Source organism: Phoxinus phoxinus (assembly GCF_949152265.1).
Source record: "Phoxinus phoxinus genome assembly, chromosome: 17".
Taxonomy (NCBI): domain Eukaryota; kingdom Metazoa; phylum Chordata; class Actinopteri; order Cypriniformes; family Leuciscidae; genus Phoxinus; species Phoxinus phoxinus.
The window spans coordinates 29716227-29735688 of record NC_136892.1 but is presented as its reverse complement, the minus strand read 5'-3'; the positions used below and the strand labels follow the sequence as shown (position 1 = coordinate 29735688).

General features: G+C 39.3%; 1 protein-coding gene across 11 annotated transcripts in view; it reads right to left on the bottom strand.

Annotated features, from left to right (window-relative positions):
* The window catches only part of cdk5rap2 (CDK5 regulatory subunit associated protein 2), a 40788-nt gene extending 21692 nt beyond the window's left edge, over positions 1-19096 (bottom strand). For 7 of the 11 annotated variants that reach the window (XM_079586341.1, XM_079586346.1, XM_079586344.1 and 4 more), the window contains exons 1-17: positions 6372-7583; positions 6064-6198; positions 5727-5846; positions 5469-5561; positions 5100-5318; positions 4768-4938; positions 4562-4672; positions 4207-4344; positions 3699-3878; positions 3402-3596; positions 3092-3283; positions 2803-2935; positions 2508-2647; positions 2305-2421; positions 1939-2085; positions 1724-1836; positions 1495-1634 (exon numbers count right to left, since the gene is read on the bottom strand). In XM_079586341.1, the coding sequence (XP_079442467.1) occupies positions 1495-1634; positions 1724-1836; positions 1939-2085; positions 2305-2421; positions 2508-2647; positions 2803-2935; positions 3092-3283; positions 3402-3596; positions 3699-3878; positions 4207-4344; positions 4562-4672; positions 4768-4938; positions 5100-5318; positions 5469-5561; positions 5727-5846; positions 6064-6198; positions 6372-7421 (3394 nt within the window). In that variant the 5' untranslated portion in view covers positions 7422-7583. Of the gene's footprint in view, positions 1-1494; positions 1635-1723; positions 1837-1938; positions 2086-2304; positions 2422-2507; positions 2648-2802; positions 2936-3091; positions 3284-3401; positions 3597-3698; positions 3879-4206; positions 4345-4561; positions 4673-4767; positions 4939-5099; positions 5319-5468; positions 5562-5726; positions 5847-6063; positions 6199-6371; positions 7584-9142; positions 9197-9316; positions 9459-9552; positions 9735-9823; positions 9942-10744; positions 10822-12182; positions 12294-14287; positions 14338-15405; positions 15465-17659; positions 17793-18842 lie in introns of those variants that run through there. The other 4 variants (XM_079586348.1, XM_079586349.1, XM_079586342.1 and 1 more) reach the window with 3 other exon arrangements.
* Positions 19097-19462: the final 366 nt, after the last annotated feature.

Sequence of the window (19462 nt, the reverse complement as noted above, 5' to 3'; positions counted from 1 at the left end):
CGCAGTTAATTAATAAACCATTGGTTTGGTATATCAGCCTTTTTCATGCTACTTTGCCGATAAATAGGTGCATCTTTACTTCCAAGCATACATATACTACATTGTGAGAAGTGAGCCACAGTGAGCCCTGGGTTGTGAGGAAATTAATCAGGTGCATTTGTTTCAATTTTGTGAGTGTGCGCAGAGAGATGACTGGGAAATAGAATAAAACGAATTCAATTTGGATCAAATTCAAAATTATGTAGTGTGAATGAACGAGATAATGGATAGTTCACCCAAAAATGAAAATTCTGTCATCATTTACTCACCCTCATGTTGTTCCAAACCAGTATGATTTTTTTTCTTCTGCTGAACACAAAAGATATTTTGAAAAATGTCAGTAACCAAACAGTTGATGGGCCCCATTGACTTCCATAGATTTTTTTCTTCAACTGTTTGGTTACTGACATTTTTCAAAATATTATTTTGTGTGGGTGAACTTTTGGGGTTTTGTGTAACCTATCCCTTTAAATGATCAAATAAAGATTTTTCCTGACACTAGATTTCCTGCAAAATCTAATACTGTAGGTGTATATTTTTTTAAATCCCCTGATTGTTAGAGAGGGCATAGCAATGGCAACTATCCCACAAGGCAGATGGACACAAGAGGATTATGGGTAAACAGAGGAGAAACACAGACCAGGGCATTCAGTGTTTTTTTTTCCAGCATTCAGTGTCATTCAACACTGTCTGATCCATTTCTCTTGTGCATTTATATGAAAACGAATGAACTTACAAGAATAAAGTGAGCATATGAGGATGTAATGACAGTTTTGAAGGTTAATGGATAGGAAAGTTTCTCATTAGTATTTGTATATATCTTGTATATGTTTATACAGATATACATGTATATAAATAAATAAACAGCCTGAATAAGTGAAGGCATATACATGTGTGCAGAGGCAGGGTGGGGTGAATTTAGTAGTGTTTTAGTGTTGATGAGCCACACAGACAGTTAAAACACTTTTATTAGAAAGAATAGTTTTTCTATAAATAAATAACAATCACAGATGAATGAATGAACAGAGCAACAAACACAGGAAAAACAGAAAACAGATGAAAAAAAGCACAGATGGCAGGAAAAAAGGTCCAAAAAACGACAAAGAAAGTTGACAAACAGAACAAACATACAAGCATATCAGAAGAAAGATAAATGCAAGCTTTTATATGAATAAAAAAGGACAGTTATGTGGAGACGGAATGATGTAGAATCTGGATGTGATGTTATTGTGTGCCCAGCTTTACACCAGAGGCAGGGCTGATATATAAAAGCCATCCAGAAAGTCAACAACCTGATGGCCAAAATAAAAAAGCATAGCCTTTGACTGGCTTTAGCCCTGCATCATTAATGCCTGGACAAACTAAAAGGTTCTGACTCTCAGTTTGTTATTTTGGGTGACTATATTTAAAGCATGAGATCTGATTGGTTGTCAGCACTCTCTGGCTGTACTGCACCTTCTCTCTGTTTGGCTCTCTGGATCTCTTTCTGTAGCTGATCTCTCAGCTCCGTGTTCATCTGGATGCCACTTTCTAGCTGCTGTCTGAGGAGTGAAACCGCTGTGAGCTCCAACTGCAGTGCCTGCAGCCTCTCAACACTGAAACAAGACAACATAAAACATCACTAAAATGCAGGTTTCAACATCACATTACAACATATACAACCTTTTAGGTGTCACACACACACCTGTCATGCTCTTTGACGGCTCTGATGAGGTCGGAGTAGAGATGTTGCTCAGCTTTCAGAGCTCGATTTAACTTCACCTGCTCAGTCAGCAAATCAGATAGAGATGCATCATCCTACAAAATCAGAAGGAAACCAAAATTAGAGATGCTAACGCATATCAGCTTAAGAAGTTGAATACCTGTTCACGCATGAAAAGTGTTTGTGTACTTTTGTACCTGTTGTTGGTGATCTCCTCCAATGATGGTTCTTTCTCTCTGAGGGAGGGAGGACATGCTGCATTCACTCTCACCCAGTTGGGAGGCTTGACCCCGGGTCAGAGGCAGTCGGCTGTCCCCTCGGTGAGACAAACTCTGGTGCAGCTCCTGCAGAGAACCACTCCACAAAATCAGATAGGAAAATGTACTGTAATATAACCTCATAGCTCATGGTAGGTAGGAAACAATTTCTCTATGGAAAAAATGAATGCGATTTTTTCTTCAGGAAACCTTCTATTGCATTCTAGGATATTCAATAGTTCTGATCTTTATCTTTAAGGCAGTGCGGGTATATTTTGTGTATATGCATGTGTAATTTACACTTACAGTAATGATTTCTTCTTTAGTTTTGAGCGTTGATGTTAGGGACTCAGTATTGGCTGTCTGTCCCTCTAATCTTGCCTTCAGTTCTGAGACTATGGACTGAAGCTCTGCTAGAGAAATCTGTCACAAACACACACAGTTACTCTAAAAGTTTCATACGTTGAAACACACAAATCCACACATTCATAAGACACAAAAAAAAAGACCTTGAGCTGGTTCTCTCTCTTCAGTGCTGCGTTAAGAGCTTCGGTTTTCTCTGTGAGCTCTTTCTTCAAAACTACCACTGATTTCTTACTGACTGTAGTAATGTTCAGCGTTTCCTCACTGTTTCGCCTGCTCAGCTCGGCTACAAACACACACACAAAGAATAGGTCTAGATATAATTTAAGTTAGGGATGAAGATACATTGCTGACAATTACTGGGTTATGTGCCAAATTTTCCACATCAGTGCACCTTTACTCTAAAACTGTTGTATTCTTACAGTACAAACACGCTCTCACCTTCTCTTTCCTCAAGTTTCTCCTGTAACACCTCAATGGTCTGTCTGAGCTCCAGCACCTGAGGGGGCGGCGCTTCACCCATCTTCATTTCCAACAGGAACCGATCTTTGTCCTGTCCACGTTCTAGCAACTTCTATAAAACCAACAGAACATCACCTGCCATTTTACATACGTTTACCGCCACAACATGAATATCTTATGACAGCGTTTGCACACTAGAGCGTTCGGACCAAGCAATCAATCTAAGTAAGCAGCCTTGCAATCAAAAGATTACAGGTCAAAGTCTCACATTGATGAGGGAGTCCTTCTCCGCCAACATTGTACGGAGTTCAGCGCTCTCTAGGTGTCCCTCCTGTGTCGCTGTGGCATTCAGTCTCTGTGCGTTTCTGAGCTGCATCTGCGCGTCTGCCAACTGCTTTCGCAGATCCTGCAACTCAGCTGCACTACCATTCAGAGCCTGTATGTGACGCTCCACACTCTCCTGCAAAGACAAAAACAGAAAGCTTAAGACATTTATTCCTGCCTACATGTAGAGTGACAGGAAATTGTGCTCATAAATGCATGTATCAAGCATAAGTGTAAGAGTACGTATGCAGTACCCTCATAAGCTGGTCTTTGCTGCTGATGGTGGCCAGCAGGTTTTCCACAGCGGTCTGGTTCTCAGTCACTAGTCTCTCTCTGTCCTTCACCGCCTCTGACAGCATTGCCTCTGTGAGTTTTAACCTTTGACTCATATGCTCTGCAAGGTCACGACCCTGATACTCTGACTGGCTCAGAACTCTATTGGCCATGTCCTGCAATATGAAAAAAAAAAAAAAAAAAAAACACTTTCACACCAACCAAACTCTGACTTAGGCCAGCATAAAAGAAAAACTCTAGTTTGAAAGTGTGTGTACCTCCATGTCTCTCGTTTTGTTGTCCAGTGCTTGTTTTAGGTGTTGTATAATGGCGTCCTTCTCTCTCAGAGCTCTTTGAAGATTTTCTTCAGTCTCATCTTTACACCTCTGAAGATTCTTCAGTGAGTTCAACAGCTGCTGCAGTTCGAGATCTCTCTCCTTTATGAGAGCATCAAAACTCTACACACACACACACACACACACACACACACACACACACACACACACACACACACACACACACACACACACACACACACACACACACACACACACACACACACACACACACACACACACACACACACACACACACACACACACACACACACACACACACACACACAAAAGAAATAAACCATTAGCATCTGATTCCACATTAGCCCAACACCCTATCAGATGTAAAGGAAAGTTAGGAAATCATATAAAAATCTTCAAAATTTACCGATGTAAATTCCCTTTTTTTTTCCACACACGCACGCGGACACACACACACACACACACTTACGTTAATGGTCTCCTCGTTGTGTGAGAGCAGGTTGTTGAGACGTTCCACGTCTCTCTCTTTCTCTCTCAAACTCAGCTGCAACAAATGAATCTCATTTTCTTTCTCCTCCATGGCTGCAAACTTATCATCCAATGCTTTCTGCACATAAAAAAAGAAAACAAACACACACAAAAATAACTCATGTTGAGTCTTGTGATCATAATGTGATATCTGGATTGACACTGGCAGAGAAACATTTCTGACATCAGAAACTGAAATCACTAACATATGACCACCCACCTTTCTCGTACTGTACTTTTAAGTACTTCTGTACTTCTATATAAACACAAAAAATAATAAATGAAGAGACACAAACCTCAAGTGCTTTCTCTTTCTCCTTTAGTCGTGTTCTCAGTTTAGCGACCATGGGATCACCTTCCTCCTGGGTTCTGTTCTTTTCCAAATCTCTAACCATGTTCATATAGTCCTGTTAATACAGTCTGGAGTGAATGAGGGCAATATCTCTGTGTGTGTGTGTGTGTGTGTGTGTGTGAGTGTGTGTGTGTGTGTGTGTGTGTGTACCTGCAGCTGCTGGTCTTTATGATTCAGGCTGGCTGTAAGTCGTTCTATAGTGTTCTGTAGTTTTAGTTCAGAAGAACGGTTCTGTTCTTGCTGTTCTAGACGCTGCTGTTCTAGAGTGTTCTCTCTGTCAGCCAGAGTGCCGTTTAGCTTCTTCAACTGGTTCTGAAGATCCTGTAGTTAACAAAAGACAGCAATTTTGTTTTTTTAATTATTATTAAAAGATTTTATTTTAGCATTAAAATTTCTAAATCATTTTAGCAAAATATTTCCAACCGTTTTCTTATAGTGTATAAACAATGTTTCCTGTTTCTGCATGTGTTTGTGTTACTCACGTTAGTAACCTTGTCTCCCTTCTTCTTCTGTTGCTGCAGTTGCTCCAGCTCTTGTTCCAGCTGCAGTCTGGCCTGCTGAAGGAGGGAGAGTTCTGAATCTCTGCTGCCGAGCACACGCTGCAGCCTCTGGGCTTCCAGCAGCGACGAGTGAGCCTCCGCCTGGAGCCGTGACAACTCAGCCTGCTGCTCCAGGAGAAGAGACTGCTGGTCTTCAGCCCCCTGCAACACACAGAAGAAAGAATGTAAAACACACACCCTTCACCCACTCCTATACGAGTAACTAAGTAGCATGACAGTAGCTCCAGCTGTCAATCAAACTGTTAATTGAGTCTTTACTCAAAAGTGCACCATAACACATGAGATACATGCCTGATATTTCTGTAATTTGGCTTTATGAAGGGCCTCTCGAGCCTTAGCCAGAGCCTGATCCTTCTCTTCAAGATCACCGGATAAATCTTCAATCTAAAAGAGAGCGAGAAAGAAAGCGAAATTTAGATAAAATAGCATTTTATAGAAGTTTTTGTTGTCAATTGTGATTTAAATAAAATTTTAAGGTAAAATTATGTTATTTTAAGATTGTTTTAAAATACAATATGGAATCTGTGTCAATTTTTGACTGAGTCGTACTTCTTTTTCCTTCTCTTTGAGAACTAGACTGAGGCCCTGGATGGTTTTGTCTCGTTTTAAAGAGTTCTTCTTCTCTGCAGCCAGCTCGATCTCTCTCTCCTGAAGCTCATCAGAAAGAGCCTGAAACACAGAAGGGAAGCCAATCAGACTAACACATATGTATCCTTTGCTGTTATTTTAATGACAATTTTCAGTTTAGAGGTAACTGAACTGGAGGTAACTCAGTTTTTATATTTCTGAAATGCCAGAAAATCATTTTTCATAGCTTTACCGGCCATGTTAAAACAGCTAATGTCAATTTTTGAGGCCTGTAGTTTGCAGAGAGGATTTCTTTTACCTTCTTTTCTCTCTCAGTTTCTTCTAGTGTGTGTTTGAGTGTCTGGCTGCTGCTCTTGGCCATGTTCAGATCTTCAATCAGCTGTCTGGTCTTCTGCTCCAATCTGCTCAGCTCATTCTGCCTTTCAACGAACACCTGTAACACACATAAAAGCACTTTTAATTTGAGACAAACAAAAATGAGGGTGTTAAGTATAGTAATAGAAGTCATTGCCCTTAATGTTCTAGGCATTTTTTTTTTGTCATACTCTGGCTGTGAGATTTTGATGACCCTCTGCTTACTCGAACAGTAGTGTATGAGGGGTGTACCTCCTGTTTGAGAGGTGTGTAATCATCATTAAATTCCTCCTCCATCTCTCTCAGACTTGTCTCCATCCTCGATTTCCATGACACATCCCTGTGGGCATTTCCACGTGTGTACTGTGGATGTTTCAGTACTGGAATCTTGCTTGCATTGCAGCGTGGGACGGGCCGCACTCCTTGCACACTCTTCAAGAGCTGAAGTATATCAAACAGCACCGTGGTCGTTTCTACGGTTCCGGGGGTTGAGTTTTTCAGTGGCTGTGTCCGTCTGAAGGGTGATGCACTGATGAGGGCATGGTCATGCTGCTCCAGGGCCACTGATTGGAGGGAAGCTGACCGTGATATCAGAGTGCTCTTCTTATGCACGACGTCCAGGTAGTCTCGACTAAGAGAACGAGGTCGGGCTCCCGGCCCACCAGTTGTTCTAGAACGTGTGTCGCTGCTCTGACAAGAACATGAATTTAATTTCGAACGGTGCGTGCGATCTGTTCCTATTCTACTAAGAGGCTCAAGGCTCACACTCCTCCTTAATTGACCTTTGAACTTTTCCTGTTGGCCATCACCGACCGTACCCACAGCAACAAGCCCTTGACTTCTTCCTGAAGTATCCTGTATGTTATCAGCCCGCGCTTGCCGCTGCTTTGGTTGAGGTCGCTGGATGCATTGCAGCTGTTTTGGACTATGTAAACTTGCTCCAGTCTGAACTTCCTGTTTGAGAGGTTTCTGTGATGTGTTTCCACCTAGTTTGGTTGGGTTATGTTGTCTGAATTTGTTCGTGATTTGCGTTTTCAGTCCATCTCTCTCCTTCTGTAGCCGCTGCAGCTGAGCAGCATGTGTTTCTTGCAGTTGTTCAATGGCGACATCGCATTGCACGACACGCTCGAGTAAGAACACGCATTTCCAGCAGAGAAACTCACTGTGACCGTCCCGTTGCAACTCCACACCCAACACATGAGAGAGGACCACTGCCAGCCTCAGACGGCCACATGCACTGAACAACCAGCGACACTGACCGCCCTGCACGCATACGCCGCATACACGGCATGGGTCACGCATGTTCACCAGACGAACACTAAAACTCTGATACCACTGACAAATAAACACACTTCAAAAACATGGCATCGCAAAGCTCTCTGATCTTTACACATGATATCGTTCCATACATCTTCCTCCGAGTCTTTCTGTCCATCTCGCTCTGCACTGAACTAACTGTGCTCTGCCCACACACCGATTTAAACCCTCTAATCCACACAAACACACACACACACAGGAAATCCTTTGGGTGATGTGCACAACGTCTGCTAACACACACACACACAGAGAGTAATCCTCTCAGCGGGTGTCTGATGAGAAGAGTTGTATTTGGGCCACTGATGCTCATGGCGTGCCTTGGGGATGCTACAGGTCACACTGGAACATGTTAGTAGAGGTGGTTTCGACCACCAAAATTTCAATGTTTTTTTCTTCCAAATGCTCTACAAAGGCATAATTTATGTCATTTAGAAATGCAGCTGTTTGCTGCAACTATTGTTGATTGTCATCAACAATAATATTCAAAAGAAATAATGCTGAGAAAGAGAGAAAAACCCCTCACTGCTCTTGTCTGGAAACTTTCAGATAGCCTCCTTAATGGCCTCTTAGATGCTGAAAGCACTCTTTGTTTATTGCTTAATGTGTTTTTTTGTTCCTTTTTATTACGTACAATTTTCTTGTATGTTTTAAAGCTATATTTAGTTGAAAATTCTTACCTTTAAATTTTTTATATTTTAGGACTTATAATTGCACAAGTAATTAAATAAAAAATGTACTAAAGCTTTAAAGCCGGTAAACTAATTAATACGAAAAAAATGGACTCCCAGAATCAGGATTGGAAAGTGAGGTGCCTAAAGATTCCCGGCCCTAAATGTTAGCATAAAACACAAGCATGAAACAGTATATTAGTATTTTTGATAATCTGAACAACAAACCCTAAGAATTCAACTTCGGTGCATAACTCGTGCTGTGCTTCAGACATGAATGACATCTTAAATTGTGCGGTTTGAGGAAAGGTTATTACTTTTCACCAATCAGACTTACAATGTTTACCTGGCAGGCAATAAAGGCAAAAAATCTCAAAGACTTGCATTGAAGGAGGGACCTGAGCCATATCTAGAGACTAGAAAATCACAAGGACTTGAGGTTGGAGTCTTCAGACTTGGGCCAGAACACTTAACAACCATCTAGCAATGTCTAAAGTGGCTAAAAATCACTCATAAACAACTTTACAGCAACACTTTGGCAACCACCTACAACACCCTAGCATCAAAACTGAAAAGTGAATTGTTTTTAATGTTTGATTTTTTCATTTGCAACAGACACAGACTGCTGCCAACCTGCTAATCCAGCTTAGCACATTGCCCTTCTACAGGGCTCCCACACTCTTTGACCTTTCCAGTCAGATTTAATTACAAGATCAGATTTTTAATAATAATTGTATAGAGATTTCACAGGGTGGATCTGGGACCAATCATTTAAAGAGGTAGATTTAAACTATTATGCTTATGAGTGCACAAATGTCTATAATAAATCCTAAAACATGAATGCTACTCAAAGGATGATTCAGCTTTCAATGGCCGCTTTCTCCCTTTACGACAACTTTGTTTCAAATAAGAAATAGCTAGTAACATGCCGCCCAATATTTCACACAGGCCAATATCATCATGCTGGCTTTCTTCCAAGCAAGTTTTACTCTATACACGCACTCATGAAGAGGAGCATTCTGGTAGTTGTCTGCTTACCTGTTTGTCTCTTTCTGCATTTTCTCTCCCATGGTCTAGTGCTTCTCTAAGGACCTGTAAAAACAAAAATACACAAAACATCATCACTCAAGTGATTGTGCATCTGCCTTAGAGATAGCATAAACATTGGTGTAAGAAAGCCAGTGTTGTGCTTTACAAAGCTAAGAGACTAACCTGTAGCTGACTATCTTTTTGGCCAATCAGGGAGTTGAGCTGTGTCATCTGCTCTCCTATTGGCTGGTGCGGGTCATTCTTCTGAAGCTCTCCAATCATTGCATCTTGATCTTTGAGTGTCACCTGCAGTTGCTCAATAACACTGAGGAAAACATATCAGGGATTTAAATAACTAAAAGTTAAACTTTGTTAATGAATAAATTGTCTTTTAGTACTTCAATTTCTTTCTTGATCACCTCTCCTTCTCCTGAAGGGCTTGCTGGAGCTCTCGGAGCCGTTCAGGGGTGGATCCTGAATCAGCTGAGGGCCCCGATTGGTTGGTGGCCTGTTGCTTTTTTTCCAATTCAATATTTTTCAGCTTCTCCTGTTCAGCAATGGTGGCCATGCTTTCCAGTTCCTCTTGGGCAGCTTGCAGAGACTGAAGAAAAAGAGAGAGCCAGGGCAATGACTAAAGATGAAGAACATATTCTCAACCATTTGCTATAAACATTGTGGGGTTTGTTTTACCTCCTCCAGCTCTTGAATCCGAGTGCTGAATGCTTCTCTGAGTGAGTCCATTTCTCTGCGCATCTTCTCTCTGCCATCATCAACAACACCTCGACTGGCTAAACTCTCTAGTGCTTTCCTACACACACAAACACATGCCATTATGATCTGTGTCTTACATCCAATGCCGTCTATATGTTCTCAAATGCAAATATTTGACCTGAAAGGCCAAATTAGATAACCAAGCGTTTCCAGTGCAATGTTATTTTCATCACTGACAGAAATGTTGTAGTTTATACATTTTTCAAATGTTAGGAAATTTGGGTCTGTTTATAGTTTGACATGTTTTAATCACTTTGCACATTATTGTAATTTGTTTTTATAGTAAATGCCATTTCAGTAAAATAAACTGAAATGAATATGACAAAATACTTATTTTTCTGTCCCACGTAAAGCAAAATAGTCACTTGGCAATTAAATTACAGCCAATCAGAACAATTTGATGTTTAATGGCTGTGTGGAATAGGATTTTGGGATTTTTGATCGATTTGAATATGGGCGGAGCTACACTTCACAAGCCATGCATCATGTAAGATTTTTTTTTACATTTTAAAGTTAAATTCATTAATCTGTTGAATTTTTTAAACAATAACAGTGCATTGATAAGCACCCAAAGCCTTATCGCGCTTATTGACCTTTTATGTTATTATGAGAAGTTTAAATATATTTTCCGGCCGCCACAGATCACAGAACACTGTAATCCGTCAAAAACTGGAACCAAGAGACATAATGTCTTATCACATGTCATGATTGGTTAGGACAGACAAGCGACAAGAAGAACAAAGAAGAAATAGGTTTTATTGCTTGACGCTGTATCATGTCACATCAAGTTAGGATGCATAATTAGTAAAAATAGGAAGTGAACATGTAAACAAGACTTACGATGCAGACACAAGTAGTTCCTGTTTCTCAGCCAGATCTCGTTTCATGGACTCCACCTCCACTTTCAGCTCAATGTTCTACACACACAGATATAAAAGTTACTTACAATTATACAATTATAACTACTTGCATCAATAGCCCCTTTCTCTCAGTTCTAGGAACTAGCCACTAGGGTGGTTGCCCGAGAACAATTTTTTCTATCTAGCCTATATATTCTATCTATAATACTTTATTAGATAGAACTGTTATACAAAGAAAGTAGAAAGTATATGAAAAAGTTTTAGCGTTTGGCATGTGGTTGATGCCCAATATTGCTAGCTGAGCAGAACATAATCATGTTAGGTTAGTTGCGTTGGATTTCCTCCTTGGCTTAGCGTAAAGGTTGAGAGATCCATCCATCACTGTTTTCCATATTCGTAGAGTTAGTTCGAGGAGTAAATATATAGGCTATTGAAGGGTCGGTCAAAATCCCTTGACTCTTCATTCTATATCCTTTTGAATGCTTACATTACTTTTATACAAATCAATAATCAAATATATATATATGCATTATCACATAATCATTTCTATATTCTTTTGTGCTTGTGAAATTATATTTTTTCTCTTGAGAGCAATGCCATTTCTCTGCCTTTCTTCCTGAGGAGCTATGTTTTGGCTAACTGATAATGCGAAGCTCAAGCACTCTTCGGCCTTGGCGATGTTATTTGGTGGTGTTCTGTGTGTGTGCGTTTGACTTTCTACGTAGGCATTTGGGACACAACGCTCAGCCTCATCGGCGCTCTCTTCTAACCTGCGAGGTCAACGCTGACCTAAATCTAAGGATTGGCGACAGCTATCCTAACTAATGGCGATAGGCATCCATATCTGCTCACATGTGTGGAATTGTTTATGGTTTTATGTTCTCTTAGCCAATCAGATGTATGATGATGCTATGCTTGCCCTTGCAAAATGGTATAATTGGTGTATGATTTTGTGTAAGGGAGAGTTGGCTTGCAACCTCCTCGTGAGACTTTGACGCTCGCTCTACTGATGAAACTGCAAACTATTCTTCAGTAAATTTTTATCTTTTTGATTGAACCTCACGACTCCTGGTCTTCTTTCATCATATCTGGTCTCGGGTCTTATAACTGTTACCCCCCTAACACTATAATCTCTGTGTGTGTGTGTGTGTTACACAGCTTTTTTTAAAATGGCGTGCTGGTGTTTCGCGTGTGTTCGGCCAATCAGCGTGCACTTATGTCACTAGTAGTTCCTATTGTGCTCAGTTAGACCCTACTCTGAAGGAGGAGTTCATTTAATTCCCCCAAAAGGCGTTTCTAGAACTAAAATCGTTCCCAGTTCCGATGCGAACACAACAAAAAGCGGGTACTTCCACCATTAGTTCTAGGAACAATGTCATATTTGTGCACGTGTGTTTGTGACAGTGTGCGTCAGTAACCGTTTTGTAAATGTCCTCTGTGGAGTCGTCACATTTCTGCTGCACGCGTTCTTCCAGAAAATAGATCCTGAGCTTCAAGTTAAAGTTTTCCTTTTTCAGAGCTGTGATTTGCTGCAAGGGAAACACAGAAATTAATCAAAATATTCATTATAATAATGAACAAGTGTGTCAGATCTTTTAAATGATCCAGTTCACAAAACCAGACTGAACAACAATGAAATTGAGAAAATCTCCATCAGAATTTTTATTCTGCCTGAACTATCCCTTCACACTGAACATTTCTGAATACTCAGTGCTTCCTCATTACAATACTCAGACTCATTCATGAATAAACATGAGCAGAGCTGTTCAAATAACTGAATTGCAGAAAAAGTGCGAGAAAGGGGAATGTGGAGGGAAGGGACGAGAGCTAAAAGAGAGTAATGAGTGTGTGTCAGTAATAAGGGTTGGCATGAGTGTGTGTGTGTGTAAGAGAGACTGCCAGGGCAGTGAACTGTGCGTTATTGTACTCCGAGCGTTTTTCACTTCAACATCTGGGGCAGAAATAGGGGGAAGGGAAAGAAAGAAATACAAATGGGGTCTGGAATAACCACAAACACCACAGTGATGGGCAGTTGTACCTTCTTCTGAAAGGTCTCTGTGTTTCTACAGCACACAAACACACTTTCTCTCTCTCAGAAAACACACACAGCCATAGGAATGCACAAAGATCTTTATCTCAGTACAAAGAAATAAACCCCTTTCCTTAAATGGACAGTAGGGCTGCACGATATGAGGAAAAGCTGCGATGTGCGATAACATGGTTTAATATTGCGATAACGATATGACTTGCGATAAATGTGATTGTTAACTATACTGTTCCCATGTCTTAGTGCTTTAATAGGTTCTTTGCGTGATAGGTCAAACGTTTATTACCTGCCTGGTTCAGAATACACGATTTAAGCGCGATTTTGGCACGATCCGTTTGACGTATGGGTGTCGTGGAGATTCGTAATAACGACAACGGGCGTCGGGACGCAAGATTCGATCGTTTCATCTCGTATAGTGTGTCATAGTGGGCGACAACTATACGTCGCGTCTGCGATGCTTCACGACAGAAAGACTATAGCATGTTTAATTCTTTAACGGTCCTCCACGACGGGTTGAATATGTGAATAAGATCGAGAGTGAGTGAGTGAGAGTGCAACAGTGAGTGTGTGTGTGCGCCAGTGAGCGTGTGTGCGGGAGTGAGTGATAAAGTGAGCGAGCGCGAGTGAGTGAGCGAGGGACAGTGAGTGTGTTTGTGTGTCTGTGCGTGCGAGTGAATGTGTGTGTGTGACGGCACGTGATGACTGGTCGTGTAGTCTGACATGTTTCTTGTCCACGACACGACAAGATTTTAGGAGTCAAAAACGTGTAATCTGAACCAGGCATTATTCATCGTGTCAGGCTGTCTGTTGCGATGTGTTCATCGCGGGAGTTCATATCGCGATGACGATGAAAATTCGATGTATCGTTCAGCCCTAATGGACAGGCAGACATTCTATACCAGAATATCATGATTGCCAAAGAAACCAAAATAGTTGCATGCGGACTTATTAAAATGAAGTTCAAAATCATCAAGAAGTAAGAAAGGCACTTGAACTGATAACAATGAGAATGTTTACACACAAATATTTCTCATTAAAACTCGTTTTAAGGGTTTAGATCCAAATCAATCAATAAAAAAATGGTTAAAATTTGATTTAGAAGTTTTCTGATTTTAATACCTCCAGTTGTGACGTCAAAACATAAACAGGCGTGCACATTGAGTAAGCTGAAAGAACACGAAACATGATAAACACAGATAAAAAAAACTCTAAATTTGTGTGGATTTGGTTTTGCTAAAACTACACAGTCCCAGATGTAAAGAAAAACTGCTGCTTATTAAAAATAATCATGTAAGAATAATGAATATAAGCACACTCAATGGAGGTTTCAAAACCTTGTGAGCTGCCTATCAATACATTTTGGCATCATAGACACACTTTCCTAAAAAGGCTGTCTAAATGTCTCTATTATAAAAAAAGAAAAAGCAAACATTCTGATTCAATTCAAGAAATGTTCAGGTTTGTTGTTGTACTTACGTTCTCGTAATCTTTCATGGTCAGAGCTTTGGATGGAGACATCCTCTGTTCTGGAAACAGAGGCGTTGCAAGATGACAAGACAAACAAACAAGCTTCTGTTCACTCCAGAAATCATCATTGTGTGTCTTATTTGTTATTTTCAGAGTATTTCAACCTTTGATGAAAATCTGATTATGACCATGTGGTTTGGACTTCAGAGAGAAATACAACAAGCGTGTGAGACCGTGTGTGTTTTCATAACAGATTTAAAGGTAAAAGGCTAGAGGGAGGAACAAAATATCTGCTGCTTTTCATCTCATTCTTTTACACAACAGTCTCTATAACTCAACACAACAGAGGATATAGTCCTAAATGTGCTAAATTGCAAGCTCCAAGACTGTTGCAGTCAGTCACTTCTTTAAGGAACAAGAGAAAATGAATCGGATTCAATATCGTGATGTATTCAATTGTGATATGATATCAATCGTGAGTTAGATGGCGATACCCTTATATTATAGGGATTATAGTGATGGGCAAAAAAATGTATTTATCGATTAAGCGATTTTTCAAATGTGGTCGATTCAAAATCGATTCTCAAAGGCCAAAAATAAATGTTTCCCATATGTATTTACGCAAAAGCAAGTATTAGTTTTCCTGCACTGTTCATAGGCATATGTAACAGCTAATGGTGTGAGATTTTATGTGTGTTAAATCTTAAACATAAACTGATCCTGTTTGATCAAGGCATGCGCTGTTCTGACTTGTACAATTTTCAGCATCAATTTTTCATCTTGCATCAAAATTCTGTCTAGTATTCATTGTATGTATTTGAAGTTGGGTTTTAACTTTTAATGTACCCAAGTGTACCTAAAATAAAAAGAGTTTAATATACAGGTTTGTGACTCTTAATTTCTTTTTATTAATTAACCACTTGTAAACTTATGTTCACCGTTTTTTAAAAATATAAATATAGGATTTGTATTAAATCTATATTCATTGAGTCGAATCAGGAATTGAAATCGAATTTAGAATCGAAATCGAATTTAGAGCTTGCGAATTGAAATCGAATTTAATTGGAACATCTGAATCGATACCCAGGCCTAACGGATTACATTAAAAGATATGAGGAAATGTCTACCTGTTATGTTGTCCATGCTGAAGTTGCTGCTGCTCAGAGACTCCGGCAGTCTGGAAATACTGCAAAATAAACACACACACACAACACAAAGAGACAAACATAAGTTACACATACACAGAGACACACTCCAACGGCAAAAGTAAAACAGCAAGAAGAAAAATACACTGAAATCACAACAAATCCCAAACCTGTCAGCATTCATCTAAGGAATAGGTGCAAATATCCAGCAGTTACACTGAATACTAAAGCGTCTAGTCTATTTTACTATCCAGCTCATGGAAACGCGCACAAATAGTGAAAGAATGGACAGTGCATAATGTCTGTGGAATGGATGCTATTCATAATCCAACCTCAAGGCTGGGAACAGGAGCAGAAATAATTTGAGTGTGCTATCATCATAACTTTAAAGTGCAGCGCTGGCTACAAGCGAGAGCGTGATGCAAGCAGGCTGTCTGAAACTAATGTGAATATACAGATCACAGCATCTGTGTGTGTGTGTGTGTGTGTGTGTGTGTGTGTGTGTGTGTGTGTGTGTGTGTGTGTGTGTGTGTGTGTGTGTGTGCTGTGGCTCTTGGCTTCCTAACAAAGTTCAATCCCCTTCACTCATCAGACAGTCGTTCAGACCTATGGCAAGCCCATTAGGACACTCGGCACACTGAACTTACATAAGACTGAGCAGCTGTCAAACAGAAGAGCCTCACAGGTCAAATCTGAAGCATTCTTCAATTTCTTCTGAAACATCCAATATCTCAACCAGACCAATGTACAGGCCTTTATTTGGGATTATTGAGATTATTGGCATATCTGGATTAACGCATGTACTGTTTGTCAGTTCCAAAATTTTACCAACAGTATTCTCAATGGATAATTTTGAGAATTTTGTGTAAAAATAACATTCTGAAAAAATTTATGTAAAAATAATCATATGTTTCATTATCTATTATTAAATTGGATTATATCATATAAATAAATCTATATTATATAAATGTGTGTAGATGTATGCTATGCAGAAATTAAACTGTCACGCAGAAAGTTCATATTAACTTCAGACCCATGCATGATTGTTTAAAAAAAAAAGAAAAAGAAAAAAAGTAACTACTAATAACAGTGTAGCACAGATTTTACCATGTTTAAGAAAATAGAGATTGACCAAAATTCATATTTTGACCTATCATAATGATAATGTTTATGTTGTTGGTGCCAGAAAACAGACAAACAATTTTTACTTCTTGAAACAATAATAGCTTAGGCTAATTGTTATACAAAATTTTAAAACAATAAATACCTACAGTACATATTATGATTTTTCAATAATTATAATAATAGACTTTCACATCAGATACTGAAGAATCAATTATCAGTCCATCTCTAGTTCAAAACCATTCAGCTGAATTTTCTCTCGAATCAGCAAAAAATTTGTAAAAAGTCAGCATCAGCCACTGACAAAACCCCGACACAACCCTCAAATGAAATGACCATTACATCCTATTTATGTGTACGTACCAGTAACAGAAACAAAACTGTAGCCTAAAAATGTATAACTTTCATAATATTCATATAGCATTCAAACATTAAATTACACATTCAAGTGAAAATTTGCTCAAACTGTGTATTATTGTCTATGATAAACTATGGCCCTGTTTAGCACCGACCCCAGAGAAACACACCTGATCCACAGCTGGTCTATGACATTGTCTATTATTTATTGCAACAGTATTTTGAGGATGAAGCCAAACGGATGCGCCGCTCCACAACACAACACATCACAGCCAAACCACTTCCTCTTCTCACGTTCTCCTGCACTGTTAGCATAGAGCTAGCCACAATACGACACAAACTATCATAAAACCACTTCATAGGTTTACATACGAGTCAGAGTTTCAGAAATATATATCTGAATCGGTTAAAAGCTCCGATCAGATGTCAGGGAATAAAGCAGCAGACTGATATCAGCTTTCATCTTGTGTTTCCCCCACAGGCTCACCAGCTGGTTTGTCAAAGTGACACTACAATGACACACACACACACACACACACACACAACCATCAGGACAACATAGACTGATCTCGAACTTGACAATCAAACCCAAGAGTCCTTCAACAACTCCTGACCCATTCAAGACCTCCTGAACTTGGCAAAGTCTGATCTCTGAATTTAAGCACCATAAGAGTGATCTAATACAAATCTACACATCTACAGCTCTAACTCTATACACAAGCAGCACAGGTGTAACAGTGTAATAATAACAACCTACCTACATCAGTCCTTCATGGTCACATGGCCACAGAAAAGTAAAAGACAGAGATCAGTGCGTCAGATAATAAACAGGAGCGCTTTTCCGCTATGTGTGTGTGTATATATTGCAGGAAGGAAGCAGTGTGTTTTCTACTTTGACAGCGCATGATCAACTCATTACTCTATCTCTCGCTCTCCTCATTTCTCAAAAACACAACTCATGCCACTTCAGAGACAGAAACTATATGCAATGCATTAATAGCATTCTGTGCATCATCAATAAAATCTTCTCATCTTGTTGCATTGCATTCAATGCATACGACTTTATTTAAAACAAGCACTTTTATTTAATGCATACTACAAACAATAATGCAGACAACTTATATTTAATGCATTGCACTTGCATTACAACAATATGATAATGATCCCTCCTGTCGAGGTTTGTTGATCACAGATTGTGCCCGTACAGACTGTCCAAGATATTTTTAACATTTGACTGTCCTGAACATAGTAAACAATGTCAAAAAACAGCCTCGTGTGCCCAGATGCTTTAGAGATCAAGTCCCTGCTATATTTAACTAAGAGGATCATGTGTTTTGTTTTTTAACACGGGGGCTATGAGACTCACTTAAACACCAGCCAAACTAAGACAAACAACATGGTAATACCACAAAAGCTGGATTCAGACTTTATCAGTCAAACGTTACTCACTTTAAATGCAAAATGTCAATGCAAAATAATAAACATTCATAAGTAAGTATACACATATTATTACCATAATAACTTATGAATTAAAACTGAACCAGACACGATCAGAAATAGCAGCTGTCAAGAATGCACATTAACTGTCAGAATGATAACAAAAGCATCAATGCATAATTTCTGAGAAAATACAGAATAAAAATTGTATTCACCAACTATATCAGCAGTTACATGAAGAACAGATATAAAATTAATGTATTTATGTCCTCGGAAACCAGTTTAATGTGCAGTAACGTTAATACATATTCATAACAAGCTCACAGTGGTTAACATTAGCTCATATCTTTGTCGAGGTGATTACCAGTAAACATTTGGAAATTCTAATGTAGAATGAACAGAAAACTATTGTTGTGCATAAATGAAATGTTTCCCTTCAAGCTAACATGCTAACGCTAGCTACCTGACAGACTGACAGAAATTAAAAAAATAAACCGCTTCACCTCAGATTGATGTCAAACGGGAGCGTTTGATCCTCTCCGACCACAGAATCCATTCTGTATCAAAATAACAGTGTCTTGTTTTATCTGTGAAAAGTATTTCTCTCAAAACATGACGTCCGTTGTGTTATTTTTGAACTATGAGCGGTAGATTATGGATGTAATTTCAAAGCAGACGTTGGAACCGCCATTTTAAAATCCGTGACATCACCATGCATGCGCGCTCGCTGAAAGTTTGGTTTACGACATTACGCTACGTCGACGGAGAGAGCTCATGAATATTAATTAGATTAACTCCTCAGATGATTGGACAGATTTGGTCGATTAGACCTCCTCTGCTTCACTGTTATTGGCTGTCAAGTAAATTGTAATATACCACCGAACTGTTACTGTGGTATTATACATGATTTGGAATAACCTTTAAATCATCCATCAATAAGACATTATTTGTTGAATTAATAAACTTTAAACTTGTATAGGACGGAGTGAGTTTATTATTGATCACATTCTAGTGAAGATTGAAAAAAATGATGTGAATATCAGCTTACAACTTTAAATCAAAGGAATAGCAGTACAGAGAACATTAGGGGCATTTAAAAATGTAATGTATGTGTTTCATCTTG